Source organism: Anopheles nili, chromosome 3 (assembly GCF_943737925.1).
Source record: "Anopheles nili chromosome 3, idAnoNiliSN_F5_01, whole genome shotgun sequence".
Lineage (NCBI taxonomy): Eukaryota > Metazoa > Arthropoda > Insecta > Diptera > Culicidae > Anopheles > Anopheles nili.
This window is the reverse complement of record NC_071292.1, coordinates 15110667-15132052: the sequence shown is the minus strand read 5'-3', so window position 1 is coordinate 15132052 and position 21386 is coordinate 15110667. Positions and strand designations below refer to the sequence as shown.

Below are 21386 nucleotides of genomic sequence, written 5' to 3'. Positions count from 1 at the left end.
TTCGTATTACCGGTTAATTTTTATGCAAATTGCCCCGTTGATTAGCAGACCGCCGAAGTCGGCTGGCGCTTCACCGGGATCGGTGGACCTGGACCGAGGGTGCTACTAACTAGCGTCGATTACCGCTCGCCGCCTGCTCGAAACCGGTAGTAACCTGGACCTTCTGCTGGATCCGGTCGCTTCCGAGTCGCTCGAGTCGGCTGGACCTGCGGTAATTGTAATGCGCCCCCCAGAATACCCCATCGGGATCATGTCTACGAGATCTGCGGATCAGAAAACGACGACTTCTTGGCTGACTACGTCAGCTAGGTCTCTGCGAGATGTTCTGGAGCTCGACAGGACGGATGGCGTCCCTCAATTACCATCGCCAGCCGAGACCGTGGGTTGCTGTATGTATAGGGTCAGACAGGCCTACCGAGTCCCTGACACACACAAACACCCGAGGGTTTGGATGCGCACCGGTCATGAGCGTGCACACACCTCACAACACAGCATGCGTCCTGCCGGGAGAGTGTAATTATTTATGCATCACTCATATCATTTCCACCCGGTTGCGCGTTGTTCCATCTTCCGCCACCGCTGGCTGACCTCTGGCCTGGCCACGATAATGGAACCGAACCGAATGCCAATGCTTACCCTGCGCCAGCTCCAAGGAGCCGTAGTTCCACGAAGAAGACCTCTCCACCGAAAGCCCACGGCAGGAGACCACTCGTCCGGGATGTGCCATTCCACGCGGTAGGCGATAGACCACGGTCTGTCTCGGACTCCTTTACAGATCCTCGCCAACTTCACCGGGATCTCGGCTTCACCCGAGGGATGACGACGTCCCACCGCTCGCACGGATCGGTAACAACATGAATATTTGTTATAATTTATGGATTGTTTTCTCGTGCCGAGCCGCGGGTTTTCGGTGTTCGTTTTCGTTTTCGTTTCGCCAATCTTTAGCCGCGGTTCTAGGCAGCCACCGGGCTAGGTTCTTTGCGTTGAGGGATTTCTGTTGCACCTATGCACCGGGCATGGGGATATGTGCATGGCGCGCATCCTTCTAGCTGCCGCATTTTTTTTCGCTGCATCTTTACGCCCCGAAGGTACGAGAGCCGCCAGATCAGATTGCGATTCGATTGCGTTTCGTGAGAACTGCCCGCCTTGCGTTTCTCCGATGCCAGCACCGAGAACCCACCGGTAGCGTGTTATGACAAGGCTCACATTTCATGGTGTATGTTCGAAATTGTCGGTTTCTGTCCTGGGCGTCGGGGCGGGATAATGATAAGTTATCTCGCGTCTTGTCCGGGCCGGGATTGCGGTTGCACGCTGAGTCGATCTGATCCGTCTAGGGGGAAAATCTGCACGATCTGCACGGAGGCGAAGGTGCGGCGGGACAAATATTAACATGCCCACTTTACACGTTAGGGGGCAGCGCCTGAACCAGGAATCGGAAATCGATACCCACAGGGGCTTTGCGTGCCGACGGTTCAAGAAGGGGTGTCCTATTCTACCCTCACGGTTGTACCAGGTCGGGTGACAACGAAACAAGCGCGATCTAACACCTGTTGGGGAAGTGCAGCATCTTAGATCTCGTGTGTTTTTGCTGATGCCCTGGGGTGCCCTGGAAGATCATATTGCACCTTTGCTCAGGCGATCGAAGATGATCGACGATCGCTGGAGAGATTCAGCTAGAATCCGATTTCAAAGGTCTTGTCGAAGGACGAGATTATCGGCGTCGAATCGAAGAGCTCCGATGAGTAACTTCTGTTGTTTGTTCTGGTGAAATTACACACTGCCAATTACCCCATTAGGAGCATGCATTTTGAGAGCGTGAAAGTGAAGCAACCTCGGAGCTTTTTGCTATCCAGATCCTAATGAGTTACTGTCACAATTTCTGACTGATTGCTGGATGAAGGATCTTCGCAGTTTAACCCTGGAACTTACCGTGAACAAAAGATGCTCACGTCAACGACCTGAGACACAGCATCTGTACCTCCGCACAAAGGCAGGTCCAATCTTTCGGATCCCAACCGACCCCACCGACAGGAGGAGGGATCGGATTAATAAATTTTCTTCCCAACTCGATCACCCAACCGACTCTCCCAGCTCTAATAGCCAAAGCGGAATGCACCCACATTCGTCTCACGTTTCCCTAAACCCCGCCACAGTGTGAGCCTCCCACTCGCGAGCCAGCGCAGTGTGCATATATGCAATTTTGCGATAATGATCGCCCCATCGCGGGCGGCCACGGGGTGGATTTTTGCCCGCGGATCAACCCCTGTCCTGGCTTCTGCGAGTGCGAGCTTCCCGCGAGGTTCTAGCGTGCAAGGGCTGTGGCGCGTGATTTATAGGCCCTAGAATGCTGCCCCGCGCTTTGACCCGACCGGGACTACGTCTTTGATACTGGACGCACCGTCCCAACCAAGCCGAGACCCTTGCACGCGGAGTTGTACATTTAAATTAGTGTTTGTTTGTTGTTTCGCTTCGGCCCGGTTGGCTGACGGGGCACGAGATGGCAAACGCTCAGTACAACGGCCATTGGCCCACCCTCAGGCTCACCGGAGGAAGCACGGCGGCGGAACGGAGCCGATCCGATTCCAGGACCATAAATATTAATTGAAGTGTGCCCAATGATGCGAGAATATGATCGCAACGATACCAATTAAGAGCGAACCGAGGCCCTTCGCCTCGTTCCACCCTGCCGACCGAGTGTCATCATAGTTCGCCCCGCGTTGACACACGGACAACCGCTTGACGCCTCCTTCTGCGTCTCGCTCAAGTCCTCAGGAATGGTCGAACGAGGAGAACGTTGCGTTAAATTGGTTCCCGGTTCTGGTACGACACGGTGCGGCTCGCATGAGGGCGCCGGGAGTGCATTCTTCCACATGGTGGGCACTGGAAAAGGACGCACGTATCCCTTCCCCGTACCGTTGCGCCCGTCGATTGACTCCACAAATTTGCATTTTTATGAATTGACTTTTAATTGGCTGCGGCAGCGATCGGTGCGCGATGGGGAAGTAAACTGGTGGTTCGCGTGGAGCGAGAGTGTGCACGGGGGTGGAATTTGCGATAATCCAACCCTGTTGGTGGTGGAAGAACAACCACGATTCATACGTGAGGTTGCGTAGTTATTTTTGTTTTCGGTGCGACGACCACCTGCGAGAGAGGCTGTCGAGAGCGTAGCACGGCAATTTAGCGCCACCCGAGCTATGTCTGTTTGCAGGAATAGGCACCCTATTTGGCACAGGGGGAGCGACGGTGGCCACCAACCCTTAATTCCGAACTGCGGTGAGGATAAGTGTCACTCCGACAATTGGACGTCGGTGGCCCGGTTTTGACAGGCACCCGACACGCCAGAGAACCGCCCCGGTTGCGGTGATGTAATAATAATAATGCGTCAAGTTAGATCAACTGCACCGTTGTTAGGTTGTCAGTTTTCTGCGAGCGACGGCAATTTGTGCTTAAGTGCCATCGTGTTTGCTTTGCCGCAGCGAGTTTGAGGCCCTGTGGGCAGGGAAAAGCCATCCGCACAACGTTCTGCGGGACAGAGAGAGAGAGAGAGAGAGAGAGAGAGAGAAAGCGAAAAGCCCATTTTATGGCCACTCGGTCCCCGTTTGCGTATAGGGAGCCGCACTTCAAAAGGGTCACGCAGTGCAGCGCTGATTGGTATTTAACGAATACACACCCATGGGCCCGCGGAAGAGCGCTCTTTGTGGGTTCGCGTTTATGAGCATCCTTGAAAGGTCGATCGCGAAAGCTGTGGCCCACGGAATGCCACCTCTGGATCATGGGATTAGGGCGCCATCCTCAAGACTTGCCAAGTTTGGAATGCCAGATCGCGGGAAAACCGAACGTATGGTGCGCTGCCACGATTAAACGATCGCGCTTCGGTGTCGGCCTGCAACATTGTTGCGCTTTGTGTGGCTTTTTACGGGCCTTGTGTTTTTTTTTCACGCTCGATCGAGTTGCATTCCGTGGCGCATGCACGCGGCCCGCAGGTCAGACGCGATTCCCGACCATCTGTCGGCCTCATAAACATGTACGGGAAATGATTCGCCATTAAGCCGGTACACAACTTTTGCGCGCGCCATCGCGATCGCGCATCGAGGTCCTGGGTTTTGCCCAGGGCAGGATTAGGGAGTGCGCCGCGTTCACCGCTCGCGGTCGGTTTGCGTAATCGGGTGAAAAGACGAAAGTGCTATCGATTCCTGAACTGATCGGTGGTGTGTTTTCTCCATTATCATGCCCATCACCATCATCATCATCATCAACCGGCGTCGATCTGGCTGCGGTCAGCGCAATCATCGCATTTATTTCGCACGCCGATAATTCGCGCGCGTAATCGTTCTAGTGGCCACGAGGAAAGCGACCTCCCAAATTGGGGAATTTACGCGAAACACGAGCCCGCATTATTATGTGTTCATCGAAGCGCATGATTCCGATTATTGAGCCGTACGGCGTAATTGTATGTTTGCGCATCGTAATTTGGATATGGGGTGGAATGTACAACATAGACAATATATTACACAGCCGTTACAATGTATCCTGGAATTGGATTAAATGGATCAGCTTCATCCGGCGGGACTGGCTGACGCAAAAGAATGTCACCCGTAAGATTAATGTGGCGTGAAATATCACTCTTCGTGCGTTCGATTTGGCCCCAAGAGCCAATAGACTCGGGTCATAAATCAAAGCCCAAGCCCAAGGCCGTCAAACGTCCAAGATCGTCATCGAACAGCGACGAAACGATCGTACCACGTCCGGGAAACGTTATTAATCACGCGCTAATCCGCGGCTGCATCGACATTGCATTTACTTTTCTTTTTATTTCTTCGAACCACACCCGCCGATCGATCGAAGAGGGGATTCGCTTCGTGTGACACCTGCACTTCGGCGTTTCAAGGACCTGATGGTGGTTGCGAACGGGCGGTTCTAGACTCAGGAGGGTATTGATTTTAAATTGAATAATGAATGCGGTCGCAAACATGAGGAGCTGGTCAACCGATGGAGGTTGGATCTCCATTATCACCTCGTCATATCACGCCACTTGGGGTTGCCCTTTTTCGCACCACGGATCGTGAAACCCAGTTTAATTCGCCTTTGCAAACCCTGCATCTTAATCCGTGTGCTTGTTTGGGTTGCACGTTAGTAGTTTATTTTATGTGCTTTTTGCGCAATTTTTCCGCCATCAAATCACGACTTTGCCCAACGTCGCCTAGCATCACTAGCACCACCATCACCACATTGGTAGCCACGTGCGTCCGTGGGCAGACCCGTGTGATTAGCGGCCGTAAAGTATTGGATTAAACTAATAACCGGATGAATATATATTGCGCAATTAAAAGCGATCGGTCGGGATACAGTCGGATGCAGCTTTGGCTGCAGTGGTTTCAGCATCGCGGATGTGTGTGTGTGTTCTGTTTTGCGTGCAAAAACTCCGCACAGTGCTGACACAAATGCAGCTAGTAAAAATGGTAGAGGAAAAAACCACCGTTTCAGCAGGTTGGCCTGGGGCATCATTAGTGCTGATCCGGAGGCCTCTAAACAACATCCCCACGGCTCTTCGGGGTTCCTTGCCTAAGCACGGTGGCACGGGAAAGGACTAAAAAAATGGCCAACATTAGGCGTGAGCTGCTCGGGCTTCGAACGGACACATCCGCCGTGAGATGGTGCAATTGCTGCCTTTTTTTTGGTCTCAACTAGCCACTCGCTCATTTGCGCCAACGCGTTTACACAAACCGAGCGGCAATCAGTGCAGAGATTACGCAAAATGTACGCGAAATTAAGCCGACTGCAGGCAAAGCGCAGCTCGCGGATTTTTGCATCAGCAAGCGCATTGATGTCGAACTGCATCGGAAAGAAATGGGAGAACATTTGTCACCGCAGGACTGGCAATCCGTTTGGTTGCAATTTTTTCCGATCGAACGCTTGTTGGGCCATATGTTACGGTGCAGTAGCATAACCGGCCATCCTAAAGCACCCTACTCCATCAAACCGCGCGATGGTAAATGTGTGTACGCGCGGATGCTAATGATCGACCGTTTTTACCTGCGCCCGATTCGATGTGCGAATCGATACCGGAGTCAATGTCGTCTTGCTCACCTGCAAATGAGATAAAAGGGGAAAAAGATATGCATTAATACGGTGTACTAAATTATGCCTATCGCGTAACCAATGTAAACGAGCCTAATTTCCAAACCCGGGTGGGAATTCATCCGCCCAGGCGGCACCACAATTAGCGATTCGCCGTGCCCGATTGGGTCGTTGAAAGGCTGCCGAAAGGATATTGGGATATTAAGCGGCGGAAGCGCATTCAAACCTGCCAGTTTCCGACCGAGCGAAACGGGTGACATTTACATAAGCATGCATAATTCTACGAATCGGCCGCCACCAGCGCCTCGCGATCCGTTTGCTTCCACTCCACTCATCGAAATGATGCGATTAACGCGTGAGAAAAGCGCCAAATTATCAAGGGACGCACGGTGGGCACATTGATTAATTCGTCGACCGTCCCCGTAAATCGGTGACAGGGAATGAAGATGAGAAAAAAGCGGAAAAAAACCCTCCCCAAGCCACCTAGCAAAGGCGACAAACGAAACAAACAAAAAAAAACGCCTGCAAAGGAAAAGGTTTTCGAATTGGCTCTCCTTTCTTTCCCCTTTTTTGTTGTCCGCCAGCCCTTCCTGCGGACATGGGACGGGGCGACAATGTACAGGAAAACAGAAAACATCGTTCGGAAGACATTAATCACCGAAATTGTGTTCCCCCGGTCGGTGCGGCAGCTGCGTCTCGCCAACATCCGAACCACCGCCGATTCATTCTTCGTTTGTCGCAGCCCAAAGTCGCGGCCACAGCGCGGAAACATAAAAGCCGCTTTCTTTCGGAGAGGGCTCCGTACGAACCGCCACGCGGCAAACGGCTTCGAGAGCTCGATCGAGCCAACCTGGCGATAAGTAATCGAACACGACTCCAACGGGGGCCCGGTTGGTTGGCGAGGAAGCTGCTTCCGCTTGTTGAGCATTAAAATCCGACGCTGTTCATTAAGTTCCTCTGCTCCGCTTGCCCACGCTCGAGGCGGAGCGAAAGAGCGCAACATTAAACGCGCCATCCGTCCGCCCGACTTGGGGTGGGAACTTTTCGAGCGCAGCGTTAAACTGAATGAATGTCAACCCACAGCCCGCCACCGGTACCGGTAGTTAATCGAAAGGGAAAACGTCGACAATCGGCCAAATTCGGTGTCGATCACGGTGTGCGGCGGGGTTCGTTCGCGGTACGCATATTAAGATATGGCCGTGCCGTACATGCGCCTGCCCCGCAGTCCGTCCGCAGAGACTTTCTTTCGCGGGTCTGTTAATTAAAGTTCCCGTACTCTTTCGCTCTTTCTTGCTGACTCTCTCTCTCTCTCTCTCTCTCTCTCTCGTTTGCTCGATTTTTTAAGCTGGAAAGTGGACGAAGGTGGCCACTTGGTGCGACACAGGAAGTGACGGGGCCACCGAAGGGGAAGCTGAAAAGCCATGAAATGAAAGTGAAATCGTTTATCGATCAACGCTCCCTTACGTTGCCACCCTTTGGCGTTGCAAGTTGGTGTGCAAATTACGCCACCAAAGGAAGCCCGAAGGCTGGTTTTGGTGGGCTGTAGAAATGTGGGAAATGTTTCGCACCACGCGGTCCGAACGAAAGACTTCAACCGTGCATTTCAAGGCTACGGTTGGCGGCAAGCGACGAACCCGCAAACCAGCGCTTGGTGTGGATGATATTTTGCACGATTTGCGGGAGGGGGATAAAAAAAAAATTGCTTACGGGCCTGGTAGCCTATTATTTTATGCAAAGAAGCTCTCGCTAGGAGCACTGTTTGGTATCACGGGCAGGGCTCTTGTGGTGTCAATGATCGCTCGTAACTGTGGGATGGATTTTTAATATTTCCTTCCCCTACAACTACGACATAAATTCTAACCAACTCTCAGCATGATAATTTTCAAGATGAGAGCATTGAAAACTGAATACCCTCTTCAAATGACCCACAGATAAAGACGCCTCAACCAGCTGCGGTACAAAGCGGCACGAATGAAGAAATCAGCCATTTGCAACTCGTCAGCAGCGATCGCTATCTAGATCACGCACCGCGATGGGGCTTCTTCACCGGGCTGGGGTATCCATTTCTGCACGGGGTCATCGGAACGGGGCACCGATCCCACGACGCAATCGGAAAGTCGTGCGGTACAGAATATTGACCGAAACGAGCCCTGGTGGAGCTGGCCGGGGGAAAAAGGTCAAGGGTGTAACGACATGCGAACGGGGGGTTGTCGGGGATAGGAAAGTGGCCATTCGGGGCCGGTTCTTGGTGGTGTTGTGAGCCCCTGGTTCTTATCGCTCTCCTAGCATCGAGCGCTCGATCAAGCTCGCTTGTGCGGCTGTCATCGCGCCTTGGCAGCAGCTCCAATGCCGATTCGACCACAAGGATGGATCGCATTTCGTCGATTGACGCGCGGTGCGATTTCTTGATGTGGATCTATTAATTTAACATACGGCCATGCACCGGGACACTTGTGTGCGTGCGGCGTGGATGCCGGATCGTGAGATAATCGTCGGCTGCAGCGCGTGATGGAGGAATTTTTAAGGAGCGAAACAACACGCACGATCGTGCCGATCGCGGGTGCGCGGGTATGCATAAAAATGAATATGATTTTATGTCTTTATTTATCCCCAGACCGCACGCTGGTCGTGATCTCTGGAGAGCGCAAAGCCATAGCCGATTTTACGACGCATGGGTGGCGTTCGGGACATAATTTGTGTGGCCTAATGAGCCTATAATATTTTACGCTACAAAGCAAACCGAGCTCAAACCACTTGAAGCTTTTAAACAAAGACATTTTCAAACAGCAAACGAGCAAACCATGGTTGGCTGCGTGGCATCGCGCCAGAGAAGATGTTGGTAATATGTTTTCATAATTAAAAAAAGTCCTTTGCAGCAAACGTTCATCGCCCGTCGCCTGGCAATTAAGGGTTCACTTTCGAAAGCCGGCGCCCGAGCAGCCGCATATCCGGCCTTATAGGGGTGATAATAAACGAGCATCCCTCGGTCGGGAAGCCCGCAGCGCAAATAGTGAAATAAACACATAAAACTCATCTCCTAAAATTACCGTCATTACGCGGCTCGCTGTGGCCGCCGGTGGCGCATAATTTATGATGATTTGAGCGAGATTTTCTCCGCGTACACCGCAACACACTGTCACCGGCGTGCGTGCGCGATCAATCTTGGACGCTCAAGGAGGAAGCACCATCGCGCGATGTTAATCGAAAATGATTAGCTGGCGCTGGGATGGTGAGCGCGTGCGCGAAGTTTAATGCCGCACCGGCACGAAAGTTTACTCCGCTCGTTCGCCAAATCCGTGAAGAAATCGCGACGGCGATCGTTGGGAGGAAGAAATTTGCTGCCCTGCGTGAGATGGTAGATAGCAGTGTGTGTGAGGAAGCCGCAAGGACGCCGGATGTTCGGCGAGATCGCGGGTCCAACCACGGCAGAGCCTGCTGTTGCGTGCCAATAAAGTGTATTATTTATAAAATTCATTAATTTTAATTAAACTTTATGCGTAATTATTCCCCCCGGGATCGTGGGGCCACAAACGCCGCAAGGATGCGGCCGCATCGTATCGTCTCCAGCGATCGGTGATCGTTCCTCATCGCCTGCGAGCGCTCGAACGGGGCGACGAAGAAACGTGTCAAACCCTCAGCTCATCCCCCTCCCGGAAAAGGGGGTTGGAAATATGCAGCAGGCTCGGACTGAAACATAAAAATTAGTTCGAGACTCCCCCGGAGCGCCGATGGTGTGCGCATCCGATCGGCACGAAGCGTCTAGAAATTATCGTTATAAAAAATGTACCGAGGCGAAGCGAAATCATTCATCTTCATCGCGCGTCCTTTTAGCGGGGAATCGGTCAACGATGAAATTGACTCCCGCCGGGCCACCGGGCGGCGTGTGCGTGGAGACGCGTTAACGAAGTAAACAACTTCAACCGACCCGGGGCGGCTCGAATTAAATCCTGACCACGCAAAACCACCCGTAGTCGAGGGCGCTTTCCGCCACGCATTTTCCTTTTCTCTTTATCGATCGATCGGAGATCGAGCTTTTTTGCCCCGCGCGGTTTCCGGACGAGAATCTGCCGGGGTTTGCGATCGGATCTGCTTAATTGAAAGTATGTTTCCGAAGCGCCCCGCCCGTTAATGTGCGGAGAAAAGGCGTCAGAAGCGGTTTATGGCCCGGGAGCCATCGTCGCAAGGATAAGCGAGAGCACCCTGACGCATCCCTGAGTGGGAAGTTGTTTGCAGCTAGAGCAGCATTATTTGCTTTAAATACTGGAATTAAATCGCGAGGGACTTTCATTTAAAAGTGTAAAATAAACAATGAACATGGCTTTCTTAATACACTTCCGATAATGGTTTGAGCAAAAGCCTTATTAGGAGATGCTTAACATCGCAATTCAGCGATAATCTTTTATTAATTTCGACATCATGACCATTTGTTTGTTGATAAATCGTATTTCATCGTGTGAAGAATCATAAAAAGCCTGATAAAAAAATACATTCATAAGACCGATCCGATAACCTTGAGCTGGCACCGGGTCGGCACCTTGAACTCTTATCGACCGGTGACTTAAGCGCACCTGTTGCGAAGTCTCCATTCCCGTGGAAGTGGACACAAAGGAAAATGACAGTTTTGCATGGCCGACGAGATGACCGCAGCATGCATCGGAGCGGTTCCACCGAGCGGCTCATGACAAATTTAAATTAATTTCACCGCAACACAGACACGGCGGGCGGGCGCTCGCTGCGAATGTAATTTCATGCCACTAATCGAGTGCAAATGTGCAATAATGCATCGGTGTGTTTGTGTTGTGAAGCAAAGCTGTTGATTACCGAAGCCGTTGCAAACCATTTAAGGATGTTTGTGTATACAATGTTAACGGACGGCGGGAGATTTATTGCAGTACAAAAACCAACAGAACGCATTAACACTCGGTGCAGTAATGCATGCGCAGGACGTGCTCGTTGGAGTAGAGTGGGAAATAAAATAAAATCAAAAACGATCCGAAGGAAAACCGTAGTGACAAGATTCGTGCAAAAGGAAATTAAACTTTTAAACAGCATTCTTCATCGCCGATTACTAGAGGTTTCGGGATTCGCTTTCCCGTCACTTACCTGAGTCACTAACGTCGACCGACGAGCGATGGCGAGTTCGAAGCCTCGGCTGGACCTTGCCGGTGTCGAGCTGCAGCGCCAATTTGTCCCTTCCAGAGGGAGTACTGCTTTTGGCCGTAATCGGAGGCTGCGACTCGCTGTACACTGTAGTGTGGGGCGTTGTTCATCCAGGTGCGTCGTGCAGAAACAAAACAGGAAAGGATGTGAGGGTGAGGAGTGTGCACACCATACACCATGCATTCAAACACACACATACACACAAACAAGCGCAAGCATGCAAGGGAAGGGACACATTGCAGTGGCATTAGGATATTAGGCATTAGGAGTTTGGCAGATGGAAAAAGGATACAAAACCACGTGAGTGATGATGAAACGGATTGGTTTGGAAAGGAATAAGAGAAAGAGAGATAGAGCGAGGGAAGGACATAGAGAGGAAAGAGAAAAAAAATAGAATAATTTTAGCATTTCAAGCAAAAGTAATAGAACCGAAGAACTGTTTTATATACATTGTAGACAAGGTGCTGCTTAGAGTAAATAAAGTTGGCACACAGTGGTCAGATGTAGCCACCACAAAACCAACCTTCCCATCCCACGAGAGAAGGCTAGAGAGAGGGTGCAAGACGTACAAAATGGCAATCATGCAGCAAAACCAAAGTGCAAGCAAACGGGGCAGTGATGGGTGGCGCGAGCGTGAGGTGATGTCGTTTCCTGCTGCTCCGGACATGGGATGCATAAAATAAAACCCACCCTAAAAGTGTTGGTGGTTGCTTTTTTTTCTACTCCTTCTTCTTCTCTTCATTCGGTATTCATTATTGAGCTGTTATAAACCGATCGCCCCGGTGTCGTTATCTACGTTGTAGTGCGCGCCACTTTATGCCGGTAACCGGAGCACTTCACCTTTGAAAGGCCCGACCGAGAGCGAGAGAGAGAGCGAGAAACCCCTCACCGAGGGGGTGCTACATAATTAGCGCCCAGCGGACCGGCCGAACCGGGCTTCAGTACGATAAGGTGAACACAAGTGCAGCGGAGACAGAATAAAAAAGGCATAAAAAAAACGTCAGCCTCCACTGAGACGAGGTTACTACCGAGTGGTCGCACAATTTTCTGCCCGTTCGAAAGGCCGATTGGAAATGGGTGCGTATTTTATTTCATAACTGAAGCCGTTCAACACTTTAACACCCTAGGAAGGTGATCAACCCTGGGGAGGCGGTAGATTGAGAATTTATTTTCTAAACCACCTTCCCTGGTCGCGGTAAATGGTGGTTTCGTTTCGTTCTAATTACACGTAACGCCGGACCCGGGAGTCCTCCAGATGACAACGGGCATCCGACGACGTCGAGAGTCCAGTCCACGGGCAGCATAATTGAACCGCGGTGCTAAGATGTGACCGTAAATCAGGGCCTACTTTGAGCGACATTGTTAACCGGCGAGTCGGATAATTTTATGGCGCAGTCGACGCCGCACGTCGTTTTCGATGCGGAATCAAGCGGGACGCGTTTTATTGGCCATCTTTTCGCGCGAACCAGCGGTTGTTTGGGGCCAGGGAAGGTTTCTAGCAAGTGGGGGAGCCGGGTATCTGCATTCCCCGCGTTGTACCAACCCTACCTGAGCAGCCAACGGAGTTCTGAGATGCGCTGGGAAGAAGCTTGAAGAAATTATGATCGCTTAAAGAGAGAGAATTCGACGTGTGCACATCCCGAACACCCAGGCTCTAGAAGAACCGCATAGATAGCACCTCTCTCTTGGCTCCTTTCCAACGCAACTCACTGATCACCCCGTATCGTAAATAGACCCGAGGCGGGGGCTTTTGTTCGGTGCAATTATCATACAATTGATAAATGAGCGTTGCAATCGAATGTGCAACGGCATCGCCGCCGGTTGCTCGTTGAAGGCTCCGGTCCGGTCGATCGGGGGCTGGTGCAAGCGTGTGGCAACATTTGCTGCGATATGCTGCAACATTGTTGTGCGGGGACGCGAACTCAAGGGGAAGAATGAAATAAAAAGCGACAAAAACACACATACACACAGAACGGGACGAACCCGAATGCACTTATAATAGCGAAATGCACTTATCCATTCGAATGCGAATGGGATTGGGCAAAGGGGCCAAGGGGCCAAGGGGCCGCGGGGACACGATTTGCTAGCTCCACTTCACCCTCTCCCCCTCCCTTCCCAATCGGCCATCTTTCTACCCTTACCTCTCGTCACCTTACGAGCCTAAGAAAAGGCCAAAAAGACCGCACACAGTAGGTGGCCGGTGTTGCTGGCCCGGATGGCTGCTGTGACGCTGTAAATTGTAATTGCACGCGAAACTTATCAAAACTCTCGCCTACCACACCCAGCGGGAAAGGAAGCGGATGCTGGGGGAGTGAAAAGAAAGGGGTACGGAAATGCCGTCTGAGGTGACCTCTGCCCGGCTGATAAATCTTTTCCACCGCGACTGCAACAATGTTGCGCCATTGGCAGGCGGAAACAACACGAAAATAAGAGCTCAAGAAACCAAACAAAACGACAAGAAACAAAACAAAACAAGCATAAAACATACACACCAGCACCAGCAGGCGTTGCGATGCGGCGGGGGAGACAACACGAAAAATGGCTGTAATTAATAAGGAATTTCGACCCCATCGGAGGCGGTCCGCGATTCGGTCCACGGGCGCACACACGGAATCAATTTATTGGCCGATGGGTTAGTAATTGTAGCGTATTGCTGATAACGGAAGAGGTGGCCGGAAGAGAGGCAAGTGGGGGAGGAAGTGGAAGAGAAAAATGAAACAAAGAACATTGCCTCCATGGCGGACCGATGAGGGGATATAATTTATTGGCGAACATAAGCGCTGTCGGAAGGGATTTTTATTCCCGCACCGGTTAAAGCACCAACAGGACCCCAGCGGGGTGTTTGTAGTTGCTTCTTGTTTTGTTTTTGTTTGTTTTGTGTGAGAGAGAGAGATAGAGAGAGAGAGAGAGAGAGAGAGAAAGAGAGGGAGAGAGTGAGGGAAGAGTGCTTAGGGTGTGTAACATCTTCTAAAACTCATTTCACGGGTAATAATTCTTCTAAAATCGATGTTTTCACAAATGGCGATAAAAAAGGACATTCTCAAAAATAACATGCGCGCTCGAAAGGAAGGTGGATAAGGAACAAGGACTGTTCTGGGTTCAGAACACGTAAAGAAGCCGCACCAAGAGGGCTCGCGAATGCACCACAACTGATGTGACGACACGCAAATGCGATAACCCTCCAAAATTGAAGACCCTCAGAGAGAGTGGCTGAGGCGAGAGACGGCTCCAAACCAGACAACGTGTCTGTCCGGTATCGATTTATCTTCCCACCCGATACCAGCTTCCTCCCTTCCCCTCTCCAGTCTCCTGAGTCTCTTCTTTAACCCCTCCACCATCATGCACATCGATTGCACACACTAATCAGCTTCAAAACCTTCGACTGCACGAATAAATAATTCCAACCCGGCCAGGGAATTCGCCGTGGGGGTTTTTTCGACCCTCTTCTCCTTCCTCTGGACATCCTTCCTTTACCGCTCAAGGCTCCCAAGATGGTTCCGGAAGACTGCCCGTCGCCCGCTTCACATGGATGCCGAACGCAGGATGCCGCAGGAAAGCCACTACGCGAACCGGGCGCGACAAGTTTTCACTTTCATAATTCGTGAAACCGGCCATCGGTGGGATGTCTCTACCGCCAGGGTGGTGATGGTGGTGGCAACGGGTCAGCGACCTCTCGCACCAACGACAACGACGACGACGACGCAACATCCACGAAGGATCTCCACGGGAATCGTTGCTGCCAAGGGTTGCTGCTTCCCTGCGGGTGCGTCGTGTCGAGACGACGAGTATGCTGCTGTTATGCTGTTGTGCAGACCACAACACCGACTCCTAACCCAACTCCCGAGCACATGGCAACATGGTTCCTGCAGGTTTTTTGGCACATACCACCCTCTCGTGTCGGCCACGAAACATCCCTGACACGGCAGCAGGTTTAAAGCCGCGGCCCGAAGGCGACGGACTAGGCTTCATTAAAAGCTAATTTATCATCTCGCATCCCTCGTGCGAGAGCGGGTGGCAGTTTGGGGGCCAGTGTCAAAGATGTCAAGCACTTTTGCCGGCAGCGAACCTCACACATACACACACACACGCGCGCGCTTACAAGAGCGCACGTGCACCCGGGCACGGGCTGCTGAAGGAATGAGTTGCGAGTGCATAGGAGTTTTTGCGGTGGCTGGTAAAAACATCATGTTGGCAATTTTCCCCCAGACGTCGGGTGTCGGTCTTTCCTTTCGGTGTCTCGGTGCGGGAAATGTCGCACTACCGGGAATGTAGCCGGCGGGATTAACATGGGATGGATGTTAAGACGCTCTCGAGCGACACAAGTGCGTGGAAAGAAGCGAAGATTTATTTCCGAACGCGACAAGGCAGAATAATTTCTGTCTGGACGAAACGTGCACCGAAAGAGGTGATTTTATAAGCGAAGTTAGACCTCAGAAAGGAGCCGAAAGGAGGAGTGCGTCGTTTCATATTTTAAGCAACAAACGGTTGGTATAAAATGCGTTTGAAGTGGAGCGCCTTTTCGTCGGAAAGGCAGGACGACGAACGCAAGAAATGAGTTTTCTTTTAATCATCTACCAAATATCGATTTTAATTCTCAACTGCATATTTGGAGCGGGGCTAGTGATTAAAACCTTCGAAATAAAAACATAAATCATTTATCATTCACCAGTGTACAGGAAGTAGCGCCCAGCTAAACCAGCACATGATTTTCAAGTGATTGATTACAGATTGATAAAACCCAATCATGATCTCGATCTCGTCATCAGCATATTTTGCGGCGGTTCGCAGTAGCGCCCGAATCGCGTTTCGGAAAGATTAATTAAACGAACCGATCCGCCGCAAGGTGCTTTCGAATGGAGCTCGGAGCCTCCGACGGTACCAAAAAAGGAGCCATAACCAGCGAAAGGCCACCGCAGGTTCGTTTCGATCCGTCATAATGGAACCGCGAACGCAGGCGAACCGGTCATCCTTCGCGTCAAATTCCATCGAAAACAAAAGTCGCCCATTCCGCTGATAAACGGGCGCCCTCTCAACGGGCGTTGTAATTGCCTCCGTCGTCGACGAGCGAGCCCTCCGATGGCCGGTTTGGTTCAAGGTTTTTTTAATTGCACATTGGCACAATTCTCCGGTTCACAAAAGGAGCGCGCCGTGGCAAGCCGACGAGGCAGCATATTTGAGGCTGGTTTTGGTGTGTGGAGTTTTGTAGCAGTTTTTTTTTCTTGTTGGTTGTAAATTCTGCTCCATCAGCTCTTTGGCAAGCGCAGCAAAACCCGAGAACCGGTACAGGTGGGGTGGGTAATTTTTGGAACGGTCAGGCGCGAGCAGAAGCCAAGTGGGATGGTTGAGTCTGACGACTCGCGTAACACCTGCACACGGAGGTCGGAATTCCGCGGCCGACTGCAACATGCCGGCGGCATTGACGCATTGCGAAAGTAACCCCCCTTTTTTTCTGCCGCCCATCGAGATGGATCGTGAAGGGATTCTTGCTGCCTAGAGGTGGTGATGGTGGTGGTTTTCTTTATCGGACAAAAGGTAGTCAGCCCTTGAGACGCGGCTGTTGCGTTGTTCATAAATAATTCAGTATCTCTTCCATAATCGCGGGTCGCCGTTTTTTTTAAAGAGGAGCCGTCTTTTTTTACGATCGATCGAACGTTTGAGAGCTCGAGCTCGTTTAGCCTCAATTTTTGAACAAGATTGTGAAGGACTCATCCGAATCGTTATCGGATGTGTACTTATGTCGAATGGAAGGTACCGCGTGATCGCATCGGGTAAATTACACTTTCAATGATAAACGTAACATAAATTCCAGCCTTTTTTTTATTGATCCAGACGATGGGTATATTGCTTTATTTTTTGCTTGCCATCTCAAGGATCAATCTTTTTGAGTCTCGATCGATGTGAAATAAAAACCGATACCATCCGATATCCGAAGTCCAATTCCACGAAATCAAGAACACTATAATCGAATAAAAATTAAAAAAAAAACTTTTTTTTTATCCAGATTGATCATCCCAGGGATGGTGGCAAATCGGAGTGGTTTTATAACATGTTCGCGCGGTGTAAATAAAAAATCCTGAAGGTAAATGATTTACGACTGTACAGGGCGATTTCGATTGATTAAAGAATTATTCTGCGCCAGTGGAGAGCAAGAAAAAAAAGGAACACCTTAGCGCGTCCAATTAGCCGAATGCATGCGAGAAACCGAACGAAAGTGAGTTTGCGTGCTGTGAAACGATCGATCGGCGAGGATCGAAACCGGGCGAAAATTTATTTCCGATTGATTGCACAATTTCCTAACTCCGAACGTGCGGAGAGCAAACGCAACAGAAAAGGTGCATATTTCGCTAATTCGGTCGTGTTTTCTTTCCGTCATTGTTGTTCCTCCGCTTCTTTCTAACTTGCGTTCTAAACGAGCTCGAACGTGTTCGATCCCACCCCAGGTCTTGGTCGATTTTCAGATGATTTATGCTGTCTGCAAGCGGCATTATTGTAGCTCGCTGCACCCACAGGTTAATGCATGGGAAACGGGCTATCGTAAAAGGGTATTGAGATATCAGTGCGCCTGCAAAGTGATGCTGATGGGCCAGCAAGGAACTAAATTCGGCAGACGCTCGATCGCGGCATGCATCCCCAATCAGGCTCGGGTGCGATGGTTCGTTAGCGATGCGCCTGCAACAGATGCATTATTCATGTTTGGCGGGTGCGTTTCTTATTCTTTGCTCGGTGCAGAAGGAGATTAAAGTGCGGCCGAATGTGGTTTGGGGCCGCCAGATCAATATATATATACATATTTATTCGTCAACGTACGAAATGAGTGGAATGGTTGAAATATTTTCCAACCCTCCGGGGGATGCTCCGAATATAAATGATCGGTTTCGGCTTTGCGCCGGTCGGTGACAAGTTGAGTGACCAAAAATGCACGGAAAAATGTGAAATATGGCTCGACGGAATGAAACGATTGGAGTAAAAACGATCCATTGCTGGTATAGCTAAATGAGTAACAATATTTTGCTTATTACCAGCGTTGTATTATGAATCAATTATTTGTTAGAAACTTTTAGAAAACCCGTTGGTAAAAGCCTCGTTTAAGAATGTGACACAACATAGATTATAAATGTCCAACAGGGTGCAACAGGGATTTGCACTGTAAACAAGTTGAAATAAAAATTGTATCCAAACAGTGTATTAGATAAACTTCCCAAAAATATTCAACAATGCTAGTTGAATAAATTAACTTCGATATACTAAGAAAGAGCTCACATTACCCAAAGAAGTTATACTGCATTCTGCATAATAAACATAAAAAACTTCCCTATGCAAAATTCCTTGCATCCTCATTCCTTGCAATCTTGCCGTCCATGCCTCAAACACGTTCTAAGCCATCCTAAAAACAACCCATACGTGGCCGATTTGCGACATCCTTCGCCGACCGAACCCCCGTCGTCAACCAGCTGCCCTTTGATCTCCGCTCCCAGTACGTTGTTGCACATATTAGCCCGGGTGCAGCTCATAAATCGCGCACCACCGAGCACCCGTCGTGTGTTCAAATTACCTAATCTCCGGTCTTTACCTCCACCAAGAGCTCCCACTTTGCGCTTCGGCAAGAATTTCCTTCACCCAAACGTGCGATCTCGCGGTGACACCGGGAGGGCACCACGCGTTTGTTTCGCGCTCTCGCGCCACTGGAGGGAGCATTTTTTGTGTGTCTTTTCAGTGCCCGGGATTTTGCATGTTGCTAAAGCCCGTCAGCCTCAGAGCACACCCATGATTAACGGCCGCAAAGGAGGCGGCAGTTGCTCCCGCGGGCGTGATTTATGGTGCGCGCGCGCGTTTGCCATTAGATCATGCTAAATGCTTTCATTATCAATTCGTCGCGCACGCCCGCTTTCGGGAGCTGCGGCGAATGAAATGCAATACCATTTCTACCCCGTTTGTTTCCCATATCGGACCGTTGTCTTCCGGCCGCCATAATCATGTCGATCGTCCTTGCGGGGTGTCCAGTTATTTATGCACAGATTTTAGAGTCGCTCAAGAAGAAAACAAAACCCGCTTATCGTACAGGGATGCTACTCGAAAGTTTCACGTTATACTTAGCCAACTATTTGCACATGGACACGGTTCACGGACAGCGAGACTCGACACGGGTACTTACCTGAAAGCGAAAGGAAAGAAAAAAAAAAGGAAACGATTAGACACCGAACACAGTCACATTGCACCTGCGTTGAAACGCTCATAAAACATGCAGCCAGAAGTCAAGCCGGTTCGAGTGCCAGGCGTTTCGGGCGTAGATGCAAATCTTGGCATAATTAAGCCCGGGCGGTTCGTGATTCCTGTGCTCAGCCCGACCAAGTGGGACACCCTCGGCAGGGGGCTTGGCTTGGGCTTCTGCGAGCTTTCAAGGTCAGTGGTACCCGTAGGGTTTCCATTCTTTTTGCGCCACCGCAAAATGGCTCGCGGCGGCGGTTCGACTACGCCGGCGATGACGACGATGGATTAGATAAATGGTGATCACGATTAGGCAATTCTTGTGTTTCGCATCTTGTTTGAAGCCAGCGATGGTGGCAGGCTGAAGAAGGAGCCCAGGGATGGGAGGGCTATTTTTGTGTTATTTTCGGGACGATTTACACTGCACCGCGGGCCGTATGTCGTAACGTGCACGCGCGCGGATTCGATCGTGGTGGATAATTTTGCGAACGTTTAAAAGTGATTGATGATATGGTGGAGAGGTTTCATTATTGTGATTTTTTTTCTTTTGCCCTGAAAAGCAACCGCAGGTTGGGGCGAGGAAATTAGATTGCCCCGAGGCAAGCGACAGAGAGCTGTGCTTAGAAATAAAATCGATTCGAATTATAATGTTTCGTGCGTCTCTTGTGTGTGCTCGAGGAAAAATTAATTTTCATACGACGCCTATCGAAGGTTAGGTAAAATTGAATTAAATTGCGCCCCATAATCGTTCTAACGCGATTATCAATGTGTGTTAGATGATGTGTAAACTTTAAATTAAAAACCTTCCATCCATGCAGTCGAGCTTATGTTTTTGATTATCTCACTAGAAAAAAAAACTGACCAAAAGCGCCACTTTGCTCCACATGAATTACTATGTAATGATCGTCGTAAGGGATCGTTGCCCGACAGTGGAATAATATCAGGAGAAAATGGGAACGAAACAATGCGCCTTTCTAGGTGAAAAATAAGTCAACTGGAAAAGCGATCGAGTTAAATAGAAAGAAAATCAAAAAACGAAGAAGCAATGCACCGCCACAGAAACCGAAACTGAAATCGAAAGGAGCAGCTGTTCGTCTGTCGTAACGAAAATCCCACCCCATTTGCCAGCAAATCTCACTATTGCGAGGACGGCACGTCAAAACGAGATATCGCTCTCACTTTCATCGGACCTCCAGGGAGTGGGTGGTTGGGCGAGAACGGTTTTAAATACCACCCATCCGCTGGTGTGACGGCATCGACACGGAGGTTTTCGTGTTCGTGCCGCGCGATGGTACGATTGCAGGTTTTTCCCTTCGGGGGCCGTTTTCCACGAGCGCACCGGGCGCAACTTTGGCACCGTTCTGCGCTTTCTTTTGCTGGAGCAAGAAATGGGAAATTATGAAGCAGAAAGGGAATAAATGGTGGCACACCTACACACACACACATACACACATAAGCACAGTCACAGAAAAGCGAATCCGTAAGATCGCGATCGCGCAACGATCGTCCCGCGCAACGGGCTCGTGACCGGCGTGGAACGGTTTCATTCCTGGCATTTTTTTGCACTCTTACATCCACTGCCCTTTTCCCTGCCACTGTAGAGTTGTTTTACGTTTCCTTTTTTTTCGTTGCAACAACATTGTGTAGGAACGATACGAAAACAAAAAACCTCCAGCCGCCGATCGGAGCGGATGTTAAATTGTTTAATTGTCGGATTGATATATCACAATTATTTTTATTGATTAATTGAAAGGCCCCCGTTCGAGGCGAGACATAACCGTTCGAGGTGCGGCTGTTTGGTGGGATGGAAAATGAAGAAAAAAATCGCAAATCTATCGAATGACATAAATCATAACCTACGACGACATGTGGGGAGCCCCCAGGGAGAAGGATTGTGTGGCAAAGCCTTGTGCCAGCTCGAGCCAATTCCTAACACCTACATC

General features: G+C 50.3%; 1 protein-coding gene across 1 annotated transcript in view; it reads right to left on the bottom strand.

Moving 5' to 3' along the window:
* Window positions 1–21386, bottom strand: part of LOC128727263 (protein outspread) — a 160331-nt gene that overhangs the window by 14746 nt on the left and 124199 nt on the right. Inside the window, exons 6-7 of the mRNA XM_053821157.1 lie at window positions 11182–11325; window positions 6034–6087 (exon numbers count right to left, since the gene is read on the bottom strand). Of these exons, the coding sequence (XP_053677132.1) occupies window positions 6034–6087; window positions 11182–11325 (198 nt within the window). The remainder of the gene's footprint in view (window positions 1–6033; window positions 6088–11181; window positions 11326–21386) is intronic.